The following is a 23,921-nucleotide window of genomic DNA, read 5'->3' on the forward strand; positions in this document are numbered from 1 at the left end:
GCTAATTTGGCACGGACCAGTATGCAACTACTTAGAACACCATAGCAACCAGATACCAATGCCCTGGCAACCACCCAGAACACTCTAGCGTGTCGGCAAGCTATGCATGGCAAACCATCATTCATATTTTCCAGGAGTGAAAAATATTTCCAGGTTGGGCAGTCTGATGCAATATAATGTAATCTCTTTTATGTGTTTTATTGTTATAAAGGAACGTTTTTATAAATTGTTTTAGTTTATGGTTGAGCTTGGATTGTTAGTGAGGTATCAGTGATGCATGATAAAATCTTGTAGCGACGACATATACTGCTACTTAACAAGTCTGTGAAATGAAAACACCAGCAGTTTTAATAACCACAGTTTCCTGTTTCTTAAATTAAGCTGGTTTTATTGAGCATTTTGATCTTTTTGAAGCTTGGAAATACACCCGCTTCTTCCATAAAATAGTCTTGTGCCACCCTACAGTGAGGTTTAAAAATAGCACATAGTGTGTTGGCCTTGTTCCAAAACACACAGATACACAGCAGACGCTCTCTCTCTCTCTCTCTCTCTCTGTCTCTCTCTCTCTCTCTCTCTCTCTCTTTCTCTCTCTCTCTCTCTCTCTCTCTCTCCCTCCCTCCCTCTCCCACTTCATTTGACACGCGTCCCGCCTCCCGGGCTCATATTTGCTGGTGTCTTTTGACTGACACACGCTGCTCTTTTCCGATTGGCTGAGGGCGGATGATTGACAGCCGTGCACGGCGTATAAGCAGTGGCTCGGGCCCCGGGTTAGGCACGTGGATGAGTCTGCTGTGAACATCTGAGCATCAGAGAAAGGAGAGGAAAGAGGGAGGAGAGAAGTTGGGAACAGAGGCGACAGCATTGATTTGGGAAGGGAGAGGACAGTTTTGAATAATTTTTAGGGAGAAAGGGAAAAAAGAAAACGATAAGGAGGTGGAAGAAAAAAAGAGGAGGTAAGAAAAGAATTTGAAAGGCATGACTACTTTTTATAGGGTATGAACATGTGTTTTGTGTGGTATTTGCATGTGTTCTGTATGCGTGTATGTGTGTGTAACGTGCACATGGATCGGCACAAAAGCAGTCATTTATTATTGTGACAACAGTGTGTCTGCGTGCATGTGTGTGTGTGTGCGCGCAATGCGCGTGGTGTTGCATTACAGATGCATCACCTCACATCATGGCCGGCAACTGTAACTAAGCGTATTGCTTACACTGCCTTTATTGTTCGTGCAATGAAATAAATGCCAGCATGCGATTCCAAACCCCACGTCCTGCTAGGTTTGGCTCGGACTGTCACAGAAGGGGTTCCCTACAAATCACACCCGGTTTTTAGAAAACCCTTTTGTTAGCCACAATCTTACATCTTGCACAGAAAAAGCTGCTCTGAACAGCCCCATGTTTATGTAAAAAAACTATTCGCTCCATACTCCATAAAAAATGTGCATAAGAAGGCTATTGTTTGATCAGTCCTGCAGGGGGTTTAATGGCTCACGTGCCATATCCACATACTGACCTAAATTCACTAGAGCTTTACCACAGGCAGACACCATGAGCTGCTTAAACATCCTTCCAAAAATAGACTCTTAACTCCAGTCATTAGGTAGAGATGTAATGAATGAAACCGTGATGTCAGTTCAAGGAGATCCGTGTGTGTCGACTGAGGTGAACCTGAGCACAGGGATGACACGAGACAGGAAGTCATTCTTGTTGTTTTGTATACTTGCAGAATTGAACGTTTATGAAGACATGAGATTCAGTTTATGTCAGGACCACTGTTTTCTCACAAGCGTCTACTGTAACGTGACGGTTTACTTGAGTAAGACTGAATAAACCTTCCTCTCCCCTCAATAAAAACTTTCACCTGTTGTCCTTCATTTATTACACATACTAGTGCTAAATCTATACTTGTTATCTGTGTACATAATCTTTTAAAGGGACGGTTCACCCAAAATGATTTTGGGTGATCTTTTACTCGCCCTCATGTCATTGCAAACCTATTTGAGTTTTCTCTGCAGAACACGAATAAAGATAGTTTGAAAAATGCTGGTCACCAAACAACATCGGCCCCCAATGACTTCAATGGTATAGACACAAAACCACTGAGACAGTTTTCAAAATATCTTCTTTTGTGTTCCACAGGAAAAAAAGACTCCGAGGTTTTAGAGTAAATAAATGATGACAGAATTTTTATTTGAGCGAACTATCCCTTTAATTACAACCATGCACATTCAACAAACCCTCTCTACATTCTTGTTTTAAACCTCTCCTTTATACTATGTGCACCTTTCTCTTCACAGCTCCTCTGTAAAATTGAAACATTATGTTTGTTTCAGGTGGTCCAGCTGTGTGAGACACTTTGGTGGTGGTTATCATGGTGAGGGAGTGAAGGAAACTTGGTTTAGGAAACATTTCAAAGTTTTGCCAACCCAAGCACTTCACAACCTCATATGGGAATCTGCGGTTCGGGGAAATCTGTCATTACTGGACCACCATCATTTCAGAGCTTTTCAGCTAACTGTGTATTAAGTTGGTTGAGGAGCTTACTGGTGTATAATGGGTTCACCTTAAAACTGTGTACGTTTTAGCAGTCAGATTTTAAAGGGACAGTTCGCCCAAAAATGAAAATTCTGTCATCATTTATTCACCATCTTGTCATTTCAAACCTTTATGACTCTCTTTCTTCTGCAGAACACAACAATTAAATATTTTTACGAATATTTTGGTACTTGGTTACCACACAACAACCATTGGTTTTGTGTCCATACAATAGAGGCGAATAGGTACTGACATTTTTCAGTGTATGGAAATGACAAGAGGGTAAATGATGCCCGAATTTTCATTTTCTCTTTAATTCAAATTCGTCCATAGTTGAAACATTTAGCAAAGGTATCATTGAACACTAACACTAAGTAACACTAACAATTTTGAGAAATCGACCCAAAAGGAATCACTGATGCAGTTTATATTCATTTGATTTTGTAACTAGGCATACGGGGCACAATTATTGCATAGTATTTCGTTCAAGGCATGTGCTCTTCAGTGTTAATAACACATAGTAGGAATCCTTTGTTAGCACTCAGACAGCTGTGATTTCCACTGGGAGGAGACCGTCTTGTTATTTACTCTAAGTGTTATGTTTGTATGCGGTACATGTAGAAGCAGGAAAGTACTCTAAACAACACATACACCCGCACGGCACATCCACAATCACATAACTAACAACTAAATAAATCGGTCACGCCATACAGTGCAGACCTACGGATAGATCTTGTAAGCAGGCATGCAAATAAAATGACTCAAGTGCACTTTATCTCCCTCAGGAAAACTATTTCACTCTATGTGGTCGTGCAAGTCAGGTCAAAGACTTGTTTGGAGGACGTTTCCTGTAGGATCGAGCCAGCGTGCGGTGAGCGGAGTTTATGACTGGTATCCTAGGAAACACATACTGTACCCTTTAGGTGTGAAGAGAGAGAGAGAGAGAGAGAGAGAGAGAGAGTGAGAGAGAGAGAGAGAGAGAGAGAGAAAAGGGAAATGAGGATGAAGGAGAGAGAGGTGATGGTGGGTGGGGGAGGGGCAGAATAGGGAAAAGCAAAAAATAAAAAAACTGGCTGGCTGGTAGAAGGGGGTTGGGCTAGCTTCTCTCAACACCACTCTTGCTCTCGTTCGCCGTCTCCGTCTCTCTTTCTGCCTTCTCGTACCAGACCATTCCGTCTCTTTCTTTGTCTGTCTACTGAAGAGGAAAGGCGAGAGGAGGGTGCAAATGTAAAAAAGAGAGACAAGGCAAGGAGAATGTAAAATGGACCAGACACACTCGCCTTTTTGACAATAGAAGCTCACTTCCGAACTGTCAGTGGCATTTTGTGAGTAAGTCCTCTTGCTCTTTCTCTCTCTGTCTTTTTTTATGTGTGTGCGTGTTTTCTCTGAGCTATCACCCGGTGCTTTAAAAGGTTAAGGTTAAAAAATTTAAAGGTACAGTACGCACTTAGTAGATTGAGCGGTGGGCAAACACAAAGCCGTGCCCTTACGTTTCCCTCTGACCTGCAAGGTAAGAACTCTTCCAAGTCTTGCGGGCAAAACACCGTGAGACACTTAAATACCGGCCCCTCCGGCTCACTTTAACTGTCTTTGTGCTCTGTGTTGTTTCTCTTTGATATTCTTCTCGCTCCCTGCGCTCATATTCTTTGTGCACGAACGTGACTGATGGTGAATGGTTTGCAGTAAACCTAAACCAGAAGACTCGGTGTCTATTACCGTCGTATAAATGTGGAGATGTTGTTAGTTGCTTGCAGTTGCAGTGTGCAGAGACTTTCAAGCTGCAAAAAAGAATGCAGTGAACCATGGTATTGTCTTAAAGGTGGTTCAAATGACGTGGGCACTTTATTTTAAAGGGATAGTCATCATTTACTCTCCCTCGGGTCATTTCTTACCTGCACACATGACTTCGTTCTGACTAAAAGAAAGATATTTGGAAGAATGTTTGTCATTTTCAGCTCCAGAACATCATTGACTGCCATAGTAGGAAAAATGAATGGTAGTCAAAGGTGCCCCAGAACAGTTTGTATTCCTAAATTCTTCAAAATATCTCATTTTGTGTCCAAGAGAACAAATAAATGTAATATTTTTATTCCTACTATGGTAGGGGAGGTTGTTCCAGTATTGAAAATTGCTAACATTCTTCCAAATATCTTTTCCGTGTTCATCAGATCAACTAAACGTGTACAGGTTTGAAACACCGGAGGGTGAATAAACGATGACAGAATTTCTCATTTTTGGGTGCAGTATCCCTTTAAGCCCTGGAGCCATAGGAACGTCTGCAATTTAGTATTTACTCAAAATCTCGACAAACGCTCTCTTTGATGTGCTCATGACAAACATTTACAATTTGGGAACATGACCGCTTCGCGGAGGTCTTTACGATGTAACGGGTGGAATAATTACGTTATTTATGTGTCTTTTGCGGTTCGGGAATTAATAGGCGAGGGCGGAACGCGGATCCAGTACCCAACTATGTCGGCTCACCTCGGCTGATGCGAATCTGCTTTAACACGGTCCTCTGCTTATAAGCTGTGTCTGAAAAGCTGGTTTCTAATTGCAGCGCTCTTTGCAGCGTTGAGCATTGCAGCCAATCGCGTGCAACTGATGGACGGCAATAGCGAGACTCAATGCTCGCAATTTCAATAAACGTTTTAGCTCATCATGCTCCGGTTCCCTTTTCTGCATTAAGCTTCATTTAGCCTTGATGCAGCTAAGCCTTTAGCGGCTGTGGTACCATTTTATAAAAATGCTAAGGGAAACTATTGTTGATATCACATGAACAGTATAAGCTATTTTTAACAAATTTTGCCTAAATCGAAACACATTTCATAAATTATTGATCAAATATAGAATAGTTTACTATTAGCTTGGATAACAATATTTTATTTTTAATATTACATTTTTAATAAGATGTAATGCTGGTAAACGGGTATAGGGTCGGGTACCGAATTAAATGAATGCTGCTGTCGGGTGTTCTTTTAATTACTGCGGGTGCTGGTTTATCAAACTGGATCCGTGCAGGACTCTGGCGTGTCGTCTAGATAACTGGAAAGAATAGTATGAAGAGAGATTGTAGGTACGTTTCTCAGACAGAGTAGTTGCATGGTTTAACAATATTTAATATGTCATTGCTGTCCATCTGAAAAACCTTGTGATCCCCATATATTTTTAGCATAAATCGTTATTATTAGTCGCCCTTTATTTTTGCTACTGTGTTTTGCAAACATCCAACCAATAAAAAGTATTAAAAAGTGCTTGACAATAGTAAACTGAAAACAATTTCCTGAAATTTGGGCATACAAGATTTCGGAAGGACAGCAACGCTTTTGCAAAAGTTGATCTGTTTTTATGAGAACTTGCTTTCTGTATATGTTTTGTAAATGATTTGGACTTCTGATTGAACTGTTTTTCTAAATTCTCCCTCCTGCTCAGTTTCACCGTCCTTGCTCCATGTGGTTTCCTTTTAACTTTCTTTGCTCATATTCTTAATGCTGTACTGATAGTGAATGTTTTGCAATAAGTCTCTGCATCTCATGCAAGTCTCTACAACTCGAATTAAATTGAAAAGTAGGTTACAGAGGAGATCCTTCGTACTTAATGCAATTGTGTGTGTGTGTGCGTGTGTGTGGGGGTAATATAATAGCATGCAGGGCTCTAGTGAATACTTTTCTACAGGAAGTGTGGTTATTATAGCTTGTGATCATGATCTTTGCCATTATGGCTGAACACAGATCTAATAAACGGCACTGCCCGCTGCCTAGCTGTGAGTGTTTCCAGTGAACACTGTCAGACCACCTCCCTATCACCAATACCTGTCTATGTATGAGAGAGATTTCCATGGTTTGTTATTTACTAAAGAATGCATGTACACGCAGGTTAGCGGTTACATTGCCCTCCACTGTGGGCCTCCCTATTGGCCTTGTTTTTTAGCATATTATGAAGGAACTGAGTGTGAATAACAGGCTTAACATGACATGCTACTCTTTTAACTTACCCAAACTTTAACTTTAAATGTGTTACATTCCCTCTTTTAAAGTGGTATTCACCCAAAAATTAAAAAATCTCAACCTAGTAACGTACAGTATGACTGCAAATGTAGTGAACGAGGAGTTATGAAATACTTTGTCCTTGAAAGCTCCTGGTCACTGTGAGGTTTTATTATATAAAAATTAGGGATAGTTCATGCTTTCTGCTTGGCTTCGCTGAAGAACAAAAATAATACAGCTTTGGAACAATGTAAGTCTTATTTTGCTTTATGATCTGTACCTTTAAAGTGAATGTTCACTTTTATCATTTTAACCAGTATGGCTTTCTTCTCCCGCAGAACACAAGAGAAGATCATTTAAAGAATGTTGTTAACCGGCATCCATTCACTTGCATTGGTTTTGTTACCATACAGTAGAAGTGAATGCGTGCTGCCGCCATTTCGGTTTCCAACTTTCTTTAAAATATCTTCTTTTGTGTTCTGCAGAAGAAAGAAAGTCAAAGAGATTTGAAATGACAAAAGGGTGAGTAAATAATGACAGATTTATTTATTTTTGATGACACCAAGGATGTTAGACGACCTTGACCTCCAAGTGTGTTTTCACCCGCCTAGTTTGGCAAAATGTTCAAATTGAAGCTTCATTTTCAGAGAATAACACATTTTATTGTCCTCCTTAACCTACTGCAAATGTAGTGAACGTGGTGTTATGTTCAAGTGCCAAACCAGGCAGGCAGGTAGGAACACGCTTTCGGGTCAAGGTCGTCTAACATCATTGGTGGCATCATTGCTCTTGAAGTGTTTGAACTGAATTAAGGCGTAAATAAGGTGTTCAAAATTGAAATATATATACACCTCTATGACTTTAAGAGGTATACTGTATTCTTTTCCCCCATGTTGACTTTTTTACTTTTTCCTATAAGAGTCCCTGGCCAGTCCGTGTTTAATGACCTAACCCCCCGCGCCTCACTCCATCCTAATATGTTCCGCCTGTTGCAACACACACACCGCACACACTTGAACTGACACAAGCCTCATGTGCAAGATCTGTCTCTATCTGTTTATTTAGAGTAATATGAAATGTGTGTACAAGTCACTATCTAGCTCAGATTGGATATCGACTCCCACAAATACACCCTGCGGGACTCCAGCAGCTGCTATAGTACGTGGGTTCTTAGAGACTTTATCATCAAAAGGCGTGAGAATCACTCGCAAAGAAAAAAAAGATCTGGATGTTCGACAGTAAAGTCGAGACTTTATGTGGTTAAACTAATGGTCCCACAGCAGCTCAATTCTAATGTTTTCTCCACAACAAAGTCCCTCTTGAGGTGAAATATGCAAATAAAAAGGTATTGATGATTACAATTTCGAAACTAGATGTCGTTCTGCTTCTGAAACCGAAACAAACCTCAAATTCGAAGAGTTCCGCTACGCAACGACGACATATTAACGCAGGCATGATCTTAACATGAAAACGAATACAAATTTTTGAAATGGTCTGTACTTAAATGCTTTTTCGAGACACTTAATGCTCTGTAAGTTTGTTTTCAAAAAAGAAACACAACAAACTTAATTAGCTTCCTGAAACAGGAAACCCCTCGTGTGTTACGCTCGACCTGGTCGCTTTTGTTTACGTCTGCAGTGTGCACAAGGCTTTTCGCTGAACATCGAGTCTGACTTTCTCTCACATATCGGACAGTAACACAATCTTATTGCTCCCGACTGCAATGGCGTCCCTATCTCCTCGCACTCTCTTCCCGGCTGTTTGATTCCGGCTGTGGTCACCCGCTGCCAGCGTAAGATATGCGTTTCAGACAGACAGTCACTGCACGCTTGCTTTTGTTTTGGCTGCGTTCCTGGTTGAAAATTCTTTGAGAAGTTAAAAGGCATTGTGGACTCACTTTACTTTCCTTAGTTCTGCAGAACACAAAAGAAGATCTTTTAACCCCATTGACTTCCATTGTATGGGCAACAAAACATTTATCAAAATATCTGGGTGAACTGCCCCTTTAAGAAAAGCAGGCTTAGGGGGAACTGAAAATGAAGACGAATAGCACTGCATAGGCTGTTTCTAATGCTCCGTGTAAGAAACAAAGGAACATGTCTTATTGTGAAGAGAACCTCTTCTGGCGATTCTAAATCCTGCGTTTATATGCATTTCAAAGAAGCTGAAATGTGTGCGAGTAAATTCACAACATTGTAACAATAATCCCGATAACAACTACTATCATAACCCGATACAGAGAATGAAGGGGAAACCTCCCACGTATCAGATGCTCAGAAGCAAGATATATTTTAGCAGAGCAAGGTCACGACCACAAGTGCACTACAGAGTCACGTTTCCACAGGAAGTAAGAACCACTTCCTTTCCAACAGAACGGTGCACTGGGTTTCCATGGCTACAGACGTTGTGTAAAACGTTGGCATTCAAAACCCACGCACATGCACCAGCCTTGCGTAGTTTTGTTTTGCATTTTCACTGGTGTAGAGGTCCGCTTTGAGCTGAACTGGTGTGATAGGTTTGTGTAATCTGATATAACTCAACCTCTTTGATGCGTTGTTTAACCGCTTGAAATTTGATGATGTGCGTATAACGTGTTTTATTGGTCAAAATGTGCTCTTTCGGTTCACAGTTGTAGTTCTTGTTAAATGTTTAAGGATCTCTGATTACAAACTTGATGTTTTGGAAACACTGAGCACCATTTTGTGACAGTTTGTGTTGAGATCTTTTGAAATTCTAGACGTATGAGAATAATGCAGCAATTTCTTCTGGAGCTGAATCCGAGAAACAGGAGATATAACCAAAAATCTCCAGTTGCTCCATTTGTTCCTCAAAAAAACGGCTTGTGATTCTTTGCTAGGGCATGCATGTGTAAGTAAGATAGAAATGCATACAATTGATTATAAACAAATGTGAAAATGTTCAGGCACTTAAAGGTGCTGTGTGTAATTTATTGGAGGATGTACTGACCGAAATGCAATATAATATACATAAATATGTGTTCAGAGGTGTAAAAGACCATACAAAATGAAGCGTCATGCTTTTATTACCTTAGAATGAGCTATTTCTGTCAACAAACACCGCTGGTCTCCTTACATGGAATGCGCTGTGTTGTTTCTACAGTAGCCCTAAACGGACAAACTGCTCTACAGAGCGCGTTTCGTAAATATGTTATCTCCTGCAGCAAAGAAGTGAAAGCATGATGACATTTTAGTTCTGTGTCAGCCACCGTAGTGATTTGAAAGGTAGGGACGGAGTGAGCCATTTGTTGCAATTCGCAACCTCACCGCTGGGCGCCACTGAATGTCATACATTGGACCTTTAAGTGTATATAAATCCACAGACTTGAATGTTTTTATGAGCTGCAGACATGTTCCGAGCTCAAACAGAAACAGTTGCTCTTAATGTGTCCTGATCTAAACCAGGAAGTCCAACTGGAGTTTTAAAGTATGTTGGCAGCGCTATATTATTCACTGCCCTGAAACAGTGCACATGCCCTCCTTTAACCTCACACGCGCCCTTTACTAGTGTACGATAAAGGACAGCTGGCTTGGGTGGTGTAGAGCTTGTGAGGCAAAGATAACACAAAGAAATGCCTGTGAAATGCTGTGTACATGGTAGGTTACACCTATTCCAATACAAAATGCACAATATTTTGCGTTATAGTCTCATATAAAGAAAGCTAAACATGTATACACACTCAAATAAGACATTTTAAAGACTGTGTTTTAGCTGTCAAGGTAAAATGGTGTATACCCTTATAGCACACTTACATCTGGCAGACATCTATTTGATGACTGCAATTACATCTGCAAGATGTTTTGTTTTATTGTTTGCTCATCTGCAATGCGTCTCTGAGAGGTCTGCTGTCAGATGTCATATAGACATCTAAAAGACATCCAGAAGATGTTTATGATTTAGAATGTATGTAAGACTCCTCTTACTAAGACGTTTAGCAGATGTTTCCTACACAGAAGATGTATTCCAGACCTCCAGATCTTTAGCAAACATCTTACAGACGTATCTGTGCTATCTGTTCCTTAAATTTAGACTGTAACAGAATGTTGCTGTGCGGCAAAAATAACCAACTACAAAGATACAAATAGCAGCTGGCGGAGGAAGTTTTTTAAGCTGTGAAGAAGTGTTAACATTTGGTTATTGACCAATCAGCACCCAGGACCAGAAATAACCTCTTTAGTGGCAGATAAAGATGGTTGTGTAACGTAATGCAGCTATAGTTTGTGGCTACCAAAGAGCCAAGAAGTCTTGTCTCTTAGGAAACTGATACTGACCGTCATTTACCAAAGAACATCTTAAAGATTTCCTTTATTCACTCTCCCACTTGCTGTCTTGTGTGTCTGACTTCCTGCATATGATGGTCACTACTTTATGGCTCAGACACAGAACCACCAAAATAGGCTCTCTCGAGGTTCTGTACTGTACTATGAGGTTTTTGAGTCATAATTTGTTATAAATGAACATGTTAAAGGGTTGTTTTAGTTTCACTTGGCTTTTATTGTGCCAAATTTAATGAATCATATTTCCCATTTTGTTTGTGCTTTGAATATGAATGTTGTGGCATGTTGACTTGAGTGGAACTAAAACATACATACTGACAAATTAATAGGTGGGAATCTAGCCATATATAAGGATCAGAATATCATAGGACACCCTAGAATAAAAAAATAACAAACATTCAGAACATTTTAGCAACCATATAGCAATACTGTGGCAGCCACCCACATCCTAGTATTGTGACGGCACATTTTGCACAGACCAGTCAAATTTTCTACAGTCTTCAGGACTGAATGAAGAGATCACTGTTTTAAAAGCCAAATGTCTTCATTTATGTTTTTCTGACTCATGAAAGAAAAGGAAAGTTTGGTGATCTCCAGTGAAGGGTTTCTTCAGTGTGGTGAGTGTTCACACGATTATTTCTTCTAACCAGAACAAAGTACAGCAGGGGTCTTCACAGTTACAATAATTGCTTTTGTATGTGTGTGTGCTTTATGTGTTTCTCTCATCTCAGGCTGAATGTATCACATAGCAGAGCAGTATTCTGGACGTAACTCGTGGGACTCCTTCCCCACTTCTGGGCCCAACCGAGCATCATGGGCCCCAGGCAACAACCAACACTGGGCCCCCCAGTCCAGGTCTGAAGTGCACTTATTTAAAAAACAACAACAACAGTTAATTCAATACTGGTTCCAAGTATTTGGCTAATGAGTATTATAGCTGTTAAATAATAATTTCTTCTGTTTTCATATGCAGTGGAGGGACCTATCAATCCCAATCACAAAACTACAGCGCAGGAAGAAACTACCCAAACAAAACATATAACAACAGGTCTCTTCCATGTTAACAAAATCATTTAAAATAAATCGCTATTTTCTATCATTATTAACTGTTAGTCACATTCACCTTTGTTTGTTAAAAGACCTCCAGGTTTCAATAGGGACAGGCCCCACACTCACCCCAGAGACAGAGGGATTGAAAAGGAGCAGAGGGTCCCGCGGGGCTGTGGACCAATGCAGAACAAACATCACAACCCTGGGTGTCCACCACACCTCTCTAGCAGCAACAATCACGGTTGCCAGCCATACAGGGTAAGAAACATCCAAATTTAACCCGCTGAAATGAGGAAAACATGAATTAACTAGACTCTAAATGGCTTGATGTCATTTCCTATCGCTCTCTCAGTTTGGGGGTCAGCAGCAGCGTCCCACCGGGCGCCCCTCGCAACCCCAAGTAGAGAAATATACACAATCGGTTAAGTCCAGGACTTTCCAAGGACCTTCTCTCAAACGGCCAGCACCTTCCCACAATGTCTCCCTCCGCGACTCATCGCCGTCACGAGATGACTGTCCCAACAAGAGGAATAGAAGCATCAACTCGCACCAGGTCAGGATTCGTATTCTCTGAAATATCAGAAGTATTGCCTTTCTTATATTGCTAAACCCTTACAACCAAAATGGGGAAAACAGGATACTTGTTGTAATTTTAAATGCATGTATGTTTATTCGTCAATAAATATGTGAATTAGTACCTCTAAAGCTATAAAGTTCAAGATCATAGGGCTCATTAACGCATTCCTTCTAGTGGTATACAGCACCATCTGTTGGTTGGAGTGATAACATCATGAATTCTTTATGCTGCAGAATTTCCACCAGAGAGAGAAATATTTCATCAACCGCCCAACTCCATCACATCCACCTCGGCAGTGGAGTCCAGCATACAAAAGCTCAATGCCCTGGACTCCATCTGAGAAGGTAGATCAGAGTGCTGTTTTTGTGCTATTTATTTTCTCTACACACCTGGAGGAAAAGCTGTAGATGCATCTAAATGCACTTCTTTTTATTGTATGTGCTCTAATTTAAAATATAAATAGAATTTGCACACAGAATTTAAAAGGAATTTGTTGATAAATAGATGCTGCCTTGTGCATACTGTTAAGTAGTGGCATTCGCTGTCTACAGAGCTGAGCCTTCTTATATGCTCCAGATAAGTAAACAAAGTGATAAGTAAATAAAAAAAATATAAAAAATGTATGTAAAATTAGAAACACTGAAGATTTCATTCCCTTTGTTTTCTAATGCAATAGTGTTGCTTAAAGTCTTTTATTGTTGTTTGCACTAAATTACATTTTATATTACCTTGGTAAGAAAATTTAATATTATTTACTGGAAATAAAAATTATTCAGTAGAGTAGAGACAGAGACATTAAATATTGAAACATGATTTTAAAATAGAATTGAAATACCACACTTAAACTGACCAGTAAGTGTCTCCATGTCTTTTTTAATTAATGATTCATTATTTCCACCTATTGGTTCAAACTGCATTTGAATCATTAAAACCCATAGACAAATATATATATATATATATATATATATTTTACCTAGACGCCTCATTGTCGGCTGGGTACATCAACGCCTCCACCATATTGGTGAGGGCAAAAGCCAACTACTAAGACATTCAAATGAATGGTGGAGCTGCAGTTTTCTGGATAAAAACACAACTTCTTTTTCATTTCTCAACTAATTTCAATTATTTTCTATTTACGTAAAGTACAGAAACGTTTTGGCTATAGTTAAAGATGGTTTGTCATGATTTAAAATCAAATGTATTCAACAGGAGTCCCATCATTCTGTCATGAGAGATTACAACTACAGACCCTATTCCCTCCCATCACTGTCCAACAGTGGGTACGGCCAGGGCCTCCATGATAAGAAACCCACCAAACAGGGGCCACCCCATCATCCAGTCCGAGACCATCCAGATCCCCAACCCCGTGGGGTCAAAGGGGGCTGGGATTTCCCATCACCAGCAAACCTCACCAGTATGCCTTACAGTCAGCAGCACCAGCTTCCTCCACCACAAAGGCACACCGGCCCCTCAGGCAGTCCTACCACCTTAGTACCTCAGCCCAGATTGAACACAGCACAGCCTGACTGGAAAACACATAGCCGCTCTGGAAAACACGGCACTAGTGTGAGTCTCTAAGGACATGTTTACCCTCATCTTCTCTTGTTGTTTTGTACATCACCTGCATTTAGATCGCCAGCATGAATCTTATTTGCCTTGTTAAGGTTTCAGCTAAAAGAGATTAAAAAAAATCTGTAATCATTTATTAACCCTCATGTCATTCCAAACGTGTATGACTTTCTTCTGTGGAACACAAAAGATATTTTGAAAAATGTCTCCTTGGTTTTGTGTGCATACAGTGGAAGTCAATAGGGGTCAATGTTGTTTGGTTACCTACGTTCTTCAAAATATCTTGCAAGCCTTATTTTTGGTTTATTTACAGGAGATTGGGCGTTCCCCCTCTAAGCTGGAATCCCAGGAGTCGGTGGGTTGGGACAGAAAGCGACTCAGTGCAACCAAACCAAGCAGCCGTCAACGGAGTCCTGTTCAGTCGCACAGCAGTGCAGATGATAGAACGAGCGTTTCAACTGGGAGGGAATGGAGGAGTCCAGAGGGTGGATTAAAGAAAGATTCAGATTCTGAGGCTACCACCTCGGTCAAGAGCCAAAGGGTTCAGAGGTCAGAAAAGAAAAAGAGCAGACACTCTAAACACCAGTCCATCCATAAGAGCTCCCTCAGCAAGCTGGAAACTGAACTCCTGAAACACATTAAGGCCAAGAGGAGGCATAAGGAGCGTATGAGGAGGAAGGAGAGAAAAGAGGAGGAAGAGCTGATAGACGCAAGGGAACGGATGGAGAAAAGACTAGCGAAAAAGAAAAAGGTGAGGGAAGGAAGAAAGGGACATGAAAAGAAAAATACACATCAAAATGGGAGGAAGATGGTTCAGATGAAAAGAAGTGCAAAAGAGAAACATGCAGACAGAAAGAGTGAGATGCCCACTAAGAAATCAGTATCTCCTGATTTAGGAATATCAAACCCTAGTGATTCTGAAACTTTAATGTCCGAACCATTGTCTCTTCATCTCAAACGCAGAGAGGAAGGGAAAAAGTTCTCTCGACATACCTCATGGTTCATCCCAACCTCTTCATCTCCTCCTGCCAATAACAATCATTGTTCTCCTAGCCACTCAATCCAAGAAACCCATAATAAAACTTTGGAAGATGACGACCAGTCTAATTGTTCTGAGCCTAACCGTGTAGACAGTGTGCATAGAAATTTAGAAAAAAAAAGCTCCACACAAACTCGTCCAGATGAGCACAAGGATTGTGGAGGACATCCCGCCAACAGCAAAAAGGGTGTCCACCATGCTCCAGATCTCCTCCCGGCTCACTACAGCTATAGTGAGGAGCTCCTAAGGTTGGACCCACCAACAAGCCCACCTGTTCTAAGCTGGCAGGGCTCACCGGTGTCAGACCTGGATGAAGATGTTGAAGATGACAACCAGGAAGGAATCATTGGAGTGCTGAGGAGACCAGTACTACAGCCTAGTCCAACACACTCATCGCCACTCAGAGACACAGTGGACACCAGCACGGGGATTGACTACTGCCACAGTGATCTGGCCAAGCTGTATGGTCTTCCTGAGCCCTCAAAAGCAATGGAGGTTGAGGAAGAAGATGATGAAAAGCAAGAAAGTGATCAGAAAGATGGCAGTCCTGATGCATCTAGCCCTCAGCCCAACAAGCCACACCTCCACCAAATGGACAAATCACCAAACTCAGCCTTGGGTGGCCATAGGTACACCTACAGGGGCGGGCCATTTGGTCGGCCACCACCTGGTGCTTTAATAGGTGTTAAGTACTCATCATCTCTGTCCTTGGGTCCAGAGATACACCCTCCAGACCAGCAAAGTCCACCTTCCACATCTCCAGCCAAGGATATCAAAAATCAGGTCACACCATCTCTCATTCAACCTGCAGAGGATGACAAAGAAATGAAAACTAAGGGAGAAGAGCATGAAAAAGAGGTAACAGATCATGAAGAAAAAGAAAAAGAGGAGGAGAGAGAGATGCAAAAGGTGTATGAATATATGGAGGTCTACGCAAATGAATCAGCTAAACAGTCAACCTGCACATCACTAGTGGAGAAGAAACCTCTCTCTCACGCCACCCTGCAGGCTAAACTTGCTCACAGCTGCGAGCTTCTGCTCAATCTTACCTCCAGCCCTGTGTCGGTAGCAGAGCGGAAAGCTGTGAAAGATAGCAGGTCCTCGTCCAAGAAGAAGGAAACAAACCAAAATAGGATCAGAAAGCGAGACCGTGTGAGAAAGCAAAAAAGGAAAGCTAATCGAGAAAATCAGGACAAGGGACAAGAGATTAAACTGCAAAAGGAGATGGAGACGTCATTGACACCTACCTTGTGGTGCTCTGCAGGTTCGGATAAGCAATCAATGAAGATCAAAATCAAACAGGTCATCCCAGAAAGCAAACAAAAGGACAATATAAAGCCAGAACCAGAAGAAAAAGAAAAAGAAAAACAGACAATTGTTATTAACAATAGCATGAATGTTGACACAGTAAATGGAGGTACAGCAAGCCACGTGGCATCTCCCATAACCAGCAAACAAACCTCCTGTCCTATAACTGCATCTGGCAGATCTCCTCTGCTGGTTCAGGTCAATCTTCTTGAGCCAAATGCTTTATCTAAGATTCCTTTGAAAGATCTGAAGATCAAAGTGATCAAGTTAAAGTGTGGAGATCGAAAGACTTTCATCACGTCTGAGATAGAACAAAAGACCATCCCTCTGAGCGCCATCACCATTAGAAACAACGCAACTGAGATCATACAGGCCTGCAAGTGAGCAAATTTTGATTGAACATGGTATTTTGACTTAAGACAATAATAAAATAGCAAGGAAACACAAATAACCTAGCAACCACTCAGAATATTCTTCTAATGCATTGTTTACTGTCTCATTTGGATTACATTCCATTTTTGTTTCAGAGCGGCAAACATTAAGACCAAGTTTCGGGAGTCGTATCTGCTGCCTGCTTTGTCAGTGAAGCCAGATCTCTCCAGCAAGACCCCCATTGAGAGACTCAACCCTCCCACACCAAGCATTTATGTAAGTGCCCCATTGACTGTCACGTGATTCTTTTGTTATGTCCGCATTTTGTGTGGGTGTTCTGACTTTGTGTATTTGCGTTTTCAGCTGGAGAGTAAGAGAGATGCATTCTCTCCTGTGCTTCTGCAATTTTGCACAGACTCTAAGAATGCTGTAACCGTCATCAGAGGACTGGCTGGATCTCTTCGTCTTAGTGAGTTACCACAATTGCTTACTCAAACATTCTTACAGGCTGATGACTGTAAAGGAGGGCGTTTAATCAAGTTGCTTAAAGCTGCCATTATACACGCAGTTTACCTAGTACCTAGGAGTAGTATTACATAGTTTGTTGCTTCGAAGATTATTTGGTTTGATCACATTTATAAAAGATAGAGACTGTACGATTATTTCCGGAAAAATACGACATCCTGGGGGTGTGTGCCGGGGGAGGAACTGAATCATGAGCACAAAATACATCATAGCATTATACCTGCATAACTATTGATTCACTATAAGTTTGTGTTGTTTATATTATGCACGTACATTATGCACCGATTGCCAACAAAACACAGACATATGACTTAGTTTCACTTACTGCATGCGGTTCATGTCTATCATCTATCAATTTCAAACAATGTGCAAATCTAGCGTTATAGCAACCGCTTATATAAAATGCTTCACTGAAATGACTTGAACAAACAGAAACACCTTAACTTCACTATCACAAGAGTAATGAGCTGCAGCTGCTGACCCACAGAGCAACCAATCTTGATGGTATGGAGTTCCTGCTCGTTGGTTGGCCTTTGGACGGGCTATTTCTTTTGCCTTGCCATGCTTTTCTGGGAGAATTCCCCAATAAAAGGAATATGATCCCTGTTACGAAACATGGATCCAGACTTAAAAAAACTTTCCGAAACAAGTTCGCGTGCTGGGGGAGTGTATCAAGCACAGAAATACTACGTCATACGTCCCACTTATTTTTGACAAGTTGACTGTGAGAAGCATATGTGTTTAACATCGTGAATAAGTCAGAATGCATGAAACACCGTAGCATGCCCCCTTTAATTACAGTATCTTATCAGTCAAGTCCAGACAAACTACTGCATAACAGCGATCAGCTTCCTGAAGTATCAAATGCAAGACCTCTGTTTAACGTTAATTGACTTGGCTGATATATTGTCTATCCCATGGGTTCTCAAGCTTTTTGACTCTGACGCCTCCCATTCTCTTCAACAATATTCAAAGGCCCCCTCCCACTTACAAAACCTCAAAATTTCTAACCAAAAAAACATATTGGAGCTTGACATTAAGTGGGAAAAAAAATTCACTATATAAATGGCCAAATAATCAGAAAAAATGTTAGTTTTTAGGTTTTGAAATGTACATCAATGCTCATATTTTTCAAATATTGGTAATCTTGAGGCCCCCTTTGAAAGTCATATGGGGCCCCCCTTTTGAGAACCACTGGTCTATCCCATGCCTACATCGCCTTTTCTCTCTTTCTCTCTGGTCAGATCTGGGACTGTTTTCCACTAAATCCCTGGTAGAGGCTAACGCAGAGCACACAGTGGAAGTCAGAACTCAGGTGCAGCAGCCGGCAGATGAGAACTGGAACCACACCGGATCCTCCCAGACGTGGCCCTGTGAGAGCAGCAGATCTCACACCACCATCGCTAAATATGCCCAGTACCAAGCATCTAGCTTCCAGGAGAGCTTACAGGTATACATCGCAACCACTGGTGCCTCACTGGCACCAGAAAAAGACATCTTGCTCTCGAATCGAGCCAAATCTTTTTGGCATGAAGAACAGGACAAGAAAAGATGCGTGGTGATGATATTTCACCTCACCCAAAGGTCATATTCATAAATGAATTGATATGGCTATTTGAAACGTCCCTTCTCCCTTCAGGGGAGGGGCATTGCAGTTTGATGATGCTGAGGGTCTAGGTACTCACCTGGGCACGGAGGCTAAGTATAAACCGTAACACCCAACAGAATCTCACGGCTCACACCCTCAAAATAAACAAATGATGTTTCTGTAAAGGGCTGTTCACACTACGGATGATAACTATTAATAAATAATATAACTTAAAAATAACTTTTTAACTTAAGACATTACGTTTTAAAAATCACAACTATAACAATAAAGAAGGAGAGAATGATATGGCAACATAACGTTATCGCTATCGTCCCCTGGTGTGGACGCAAATATAGTTATAGCTACAGTTATCGTTATAGTTATCATTATAATGTTAGCAGCCCTTCGGTTTCTCTTTACTATTTACATTTTGTAGGAAGAAAAGGACATTGCAGCTGAGGATAAGGCGAGCAATCCGAGAAGAAAAATGAGACAAAATCCATTGCAAAATAAACATTACGTTTCTTTAAGATTCTAATCATTGTTTTCATTTTGCAGGAAGAAAAGGATAGTGAAGATGAGGATATGGAAGAGAAATCGGAGGATAAAAATGCAACAGAAAAATCCGATCCACAGGTCAACATAGGGACATCCACAGGAAGGTGAAGTCTATATACAACAATTAACTCAATTAACATATATACTAGATTGCTATTACCAGTTTGCAGACATTTTGTGCGATGTTTTTGAAAAAAGAACTTGTTGAATATTTTTAAGGAGTGTATCCTTAACTTTTTTGGTGGATGAATCGATAATCCAAATTCCCAAAAAGGTTTAATAAACAAAAATTGAAGAGCCAGGAGTTTATAAAAGGTCATGGTGTTGACCACAAGGAAACGTGCAAACTTATAAACATTGAATAGTGCACTTAAAAATGTAATTAAATTAAGGATAAAATTAAATGATAAAATACACAAAATTCAATATCGCAGATGTATCTTTTTTTAACAGCTCAGAGCAGAAATCGGTTGGAAAAATCATCAAGTTCGGAACCAACATTGACTTGTCTGACCCCAAGAGGTGAGACATTCATTAAGATATTTTCCATAAAATAATGTTTGTTTTTGTGGAAAGAACATCCCGTCTATTTCTTTACTACATTGGCACCCATAACTTGAGGATGGTGGATATTTGTGTTCAGGTGGAAGGCGCAATTGCAGGAGTTGTTGAAGTTACCATCGTTCATGCGTGTGTCCTCCAGTGCAAACATGCTGAGTCATGTTGGTCACACTATACTGGGCATGAACACAGTTCAGCTTTATATGAAGGTCCCTGGCAGCCGCACCCCAGGTTGGTGCTCATACACACATACAATATTTATTTATACCTGTTTATTCCCATCTTTTTCCTTACCCATAAAACATTTTGGGGGGTTTAATGCGCACATGTTTAACGTGCCTTAGAAAGCCAGCTTGCAGTCTTGTACACACAAAATATTAAAGCAAGTCGTTCTCTTTCTAGGACATCAGGAGAATAATAACTTTTGCTCTGTAAATATCAATATCGGCCCTGGAGACTGTGAGTGGTTTGCTGTCCATGAACACTACTGGAAAGCCATCAGTGACTTCTGTGAAAAGTGAGTCTTAGATCACACGTTATTGGTTATCAGTTCAAGCCGTGAGGGAGATATTGTTCCACTTGAGGCTATTCATAACAAACCATTTACATTTTCTTTTGTGTGTTAGGCATGGCGTGGACTATCTGACGGGCTCGTGGTGGCCAGTTCTGGAGGATCTTTATCGGTCGAACATCCCCGTGTATCGGTTCATTCAGCGACCCGGTGACCTCGTGTGGATCAACGCTGGCACCGTGCATTGGGTTCAGGCTGTGGGCTGGTGCAACAACATCGCATGGAACGTGGGCCCTTTAAATGGTGAGTCAGAGTGCAACAGTAGAGGGCGCCAAAGACCTTCCCTGCTTAATAGTTGCAGTAATTGTATTTGGCACATGCCTCATATTATGACTTCCAACAGAAGTTACTAATCTTCGTTTTCAATGTCTGCCCTCCCAGCCTATCAATACCAGCTGGCTCTTGAGCGCTTTGAGTGGAATGAGGTTAAGAAAGTCAAATCGATCGTCCCCATGATTCATGTGTCCTGGAACGTCGCCCGCACAATTAAAGTCACAGACTCGAACACATTCAAGATGATAAAGTGAGTCGCATGCACCTGTTTATTTCATTGAGACCCGTTTGATTTTTGCACTAGATCTAAAATGAACTTCTTCCCACATCTGTCAATGGCGTGTCAATAGTTAGCATAAATACTTCTTACTGGCCATGAAAAAAGATGGTTTGGTCTCAAATATGTTTGAATAATCTTTATTCATCAACATCAGAACATAAGTGAGCTTTACTGTTTTCTCCCTCTTTTTCCTCAGACATTGTCTCCTTCAGTCCATCAAACAAATTCAGATTTTGAGGGACCAGCTGGTGTCTGCAGGGAAGAAGATCTGCTATCAGAGCAGGGTGAAGGACGAGCCAGCGTACTACTGCAACGAATGCGACGTGAGAAACATCATCTATATCCACAAATAATGTCCCCTCGTGGCACATTGCAGCTACTTCACATGTATGTGGTTGTGTGTGTGCATGTTTAAACAGCTGGAGGTGTTTAACCTGCTGTTCGTGACCAGTGAGAACAGTAGCAGGAAGACTTACGTGGTTCACTGTGAGGACTGCGCTCGGATTCGGAACCCCAGTCTGACAGGGGTCGTGGTGCTGGAACAGTACCGCATAGATGAGCTGATGAGCATGTATGATAACTTCACCCTGGTGAGAGAAAAACACTGATGCACAAACACATGATGCTTTAGCACAGTCACCAGAGTGAGATGATACACCATTCTTGTCATTGGGTGAATGGTTCACTGTTATTACAGAAATGCTGAAAAAATCTTAAATTCTATATTGTAATAATTGTATTCAATTATACAAAATTTATAAATTATTTCATTTATTTGTAGTGTATTGAAGAGGATGATAATATTTGTTGTACTTTCTTAAATTGATATTAATTTAAATAAATAAATAAATAAAAATGTTTACCACAATAAAATAATCTATAGACCAGGTCCAGAAGCGCCTCCTGTTTCATGTTTTTTAATTTAACGAATATAATAAAGGATTTTTGTAACGTTTTGATTCAGTTCTAAATGATCTGTTATCTGTGTCTTATTCTCTAAAAAATATTTTCTTAAGACCAATTTGTGTTACTCTTTTCACTTTCGCGTGTAGTGAAAATAGGCTTAATTTTCAAAGTTCAAAATTCTACTAGTACTTAGGTTTAAAAAAGGGAATTTATTCAATTTAACATGAAACACACCATTTATATCACATGTGTTGTCTTTTCCCAGGCTCCAGTTCCGAGCTGTAGGTGAACTTGATGTCTAAAACTACACAGCCATAACCAAATCTTCTGCCCCAAAGCAGCGGCACAAACCTTTCGTTCTTTTTTATTTTACCAAAACCACTACTGCAAACTCATGAAACAGCCAATCAAATCGCTGTTTACTTCACGTTGTTTACAATACTACAGCAGATGTCTCTCCAGCTCTCGTCTTCCCCTCAGCCAGCCAATGAGGGACATCTGAATACAGATTGACTAGAGTGGTGCTACATCATTGAACTCGAGTTAATAATGTGTAAACTGGCTATCAGGTCATTCATCCACAATGGACAACTGCTGTGATACCTTAGGAAAAAAGGTCAACTTGTCGAACATTTGCATTAATTCAGGTACTGATGTGACTTCCTTTTTTATGCAAGCGGAAGAGGATTTCACCGGTCCAGTTATTCCATGTCTCTGGTTTATTCGAGTAAGCGGTGCTTTGATACAACATATATCAGCGGGATATGAATTTCTCCTGTAGCTGATCATTGCAGTGGCATTAAGTTATTTCTGTTGTTTCAGTCGTGTCATATTTACTACGTAGGTCTGACCTTTGTAAATGGTATTTACATATTTGACTGGGTGCTATTTTTTAAGTTCTCAAAGGTTTTCAAAGTAATTAAAAAAACTTTTTTAACAGTCTAGACTAACACCATTTTGGCCTTGTGATTTGCATTTAGACAAATGATATCGTGGTATTTGATTAAGTAAATAATAACATTTTCTTAAGAGCATTAAAAATATCATGCGCGATACAACAAATGTAAAAGTTGTTTAAAAAAATACGGGTTTAAATACAACTTATATGATCGCGTTTGTCTTGAAAACCTTGTGTGTGTTTTTTGTACAAAATCAAAAAAAATCATTCTTGCAAACCTGTTTTTTAATGCATTTTTCAGTCCAATTGACTTATGATTTAAATTCAGAAAAGAATAACATTCGTTGTTTTTGTTTTGTTTCTTATTTATTTAGCTCTCTTTTCTTTTGTATTTATTGACTGTTTGTGATGCTCCTCATTTTTCCACGTATGTATTTTGTAAATCTTTTCATTGTGCTGATGTGGTGAGGCTTATGGGGGAAACGTTTGATTTAAAATGGTGCTGGTTACCCCCTCCCACCTGAGTCTCTCTGTCTGTATAAATGATCTGTAGGCTTGAATACATAAGTTAATCTCACAAGTTGGTGCTTAGAACAGAATCAGTACACTTTTATGAACTGAATGTCTTTGTACTGTATATTTAACACAAACAATTTGTTTGCTTTACATGGGATACAATATATTGTGACATGTGTATGATTCCAGTCATGCTAGCTGTTATGATTATTGCAGTCTTTCAACTTTGTATCATTGTCAATGAATTCAACATGAGAGTTTTCAGAGTTTTTTCCTCTCAAAGTTTGTTTTCAGGTTCATTGCCAATTTTTTACTGTACAAAAAAAATAAGAAATGACAAAAAAAGAAAATTAAAAAGATTAAGGATCTGAGCCAGACTTGTCTAAAACATTTTGTGATTTTTGTGTGTTATAACTGATATAATGATAACTATAAAAAATAAATCATTCTGATAAATTCACGTCTCTGTTTACATGCAAGTTATTTCTGGATTTGTGGCCGTTTGTGGAAGTGT

The 23,921-nt window shown here is 40.3% G+C and overlaps 1 protein-coding gene across 8 annotated transcripts; it reads left to right on the forward strand.

The window, feature by feature from the left end:
* The first annotated feature begins 815 nt into the window (after positions 1–815).
* Positions 816–23,867, forward strand: kdm6bb (lysine (K)-specific demethylase 6B, b). Of its 8 annotated transcripts, none has more exons than XM_056737410.1 (22): positions 816–953; positions 3,321–3,406; positions 11,389–11,433; positions 11,548–11,671; positions 11,790–11,864; positions 11,956–12,124; positions 12,219–12,419; positions 12,677–12,787; positions 13,653–14,009; positions 14,326–16,739; positions 16,887–17,007; positions 17,095–17,200; positions 18,501–18,706; positions 19,403–19,506; positions 19,856–19,924; positions 20,046–20,194; positions 20,366–20,480; positions 20,590–20,777; positions 20,916–21,057; positions 21,284–21,410; positions 21,507–21,677; positions 22,259–23,867. In XM_056737410.1, exons 4-22 carry the CDS (start codon positions 11,553–11,555, stop codon positions 22,280–22,282), a joined length of 4,968 nt encoding a protein of 1,655 aa, XP_056593388.1. In that variant the 5' UTR covers positions 816–953; positions 3,321–3,406; positions 11,389–11,433; positions 11,548–11,552; the 3' UTR covers positions 22,283–23,867. The 8 variants fall into 8 exon arrangements, with proteins under 8 accessions (XP_056593388.1, XP_056593391.1, XP_056593393.1 ...); XM_056737413.1 differs by having other exon boundaries at positions 11,394–11,433; XM_056737415.1 differs by lacking the exon at positions 3,321–3,406 and having other exon boundaries at positions 824–953; positions 11,394–11,433.
* The last annotated feature ends 54 nt before the right edge of the window (positions 23,868–23,921 follow it).

This window comes from Triplophysa dalaica, chromosome 22 (genome assembly GCF_015846415.1).
Source record: "Triplophysa dalaica isolate WHDGS20190420 chromosome 22, ASM1584641v1, whole genome shotgun sequence".
Lineage (NCBI taxonomy): Eukaryota > Metazoa > Chordata > Actinopteri > Cypriniformes > Nemacheilidae > Triplophysa > Triplophysa dalaica.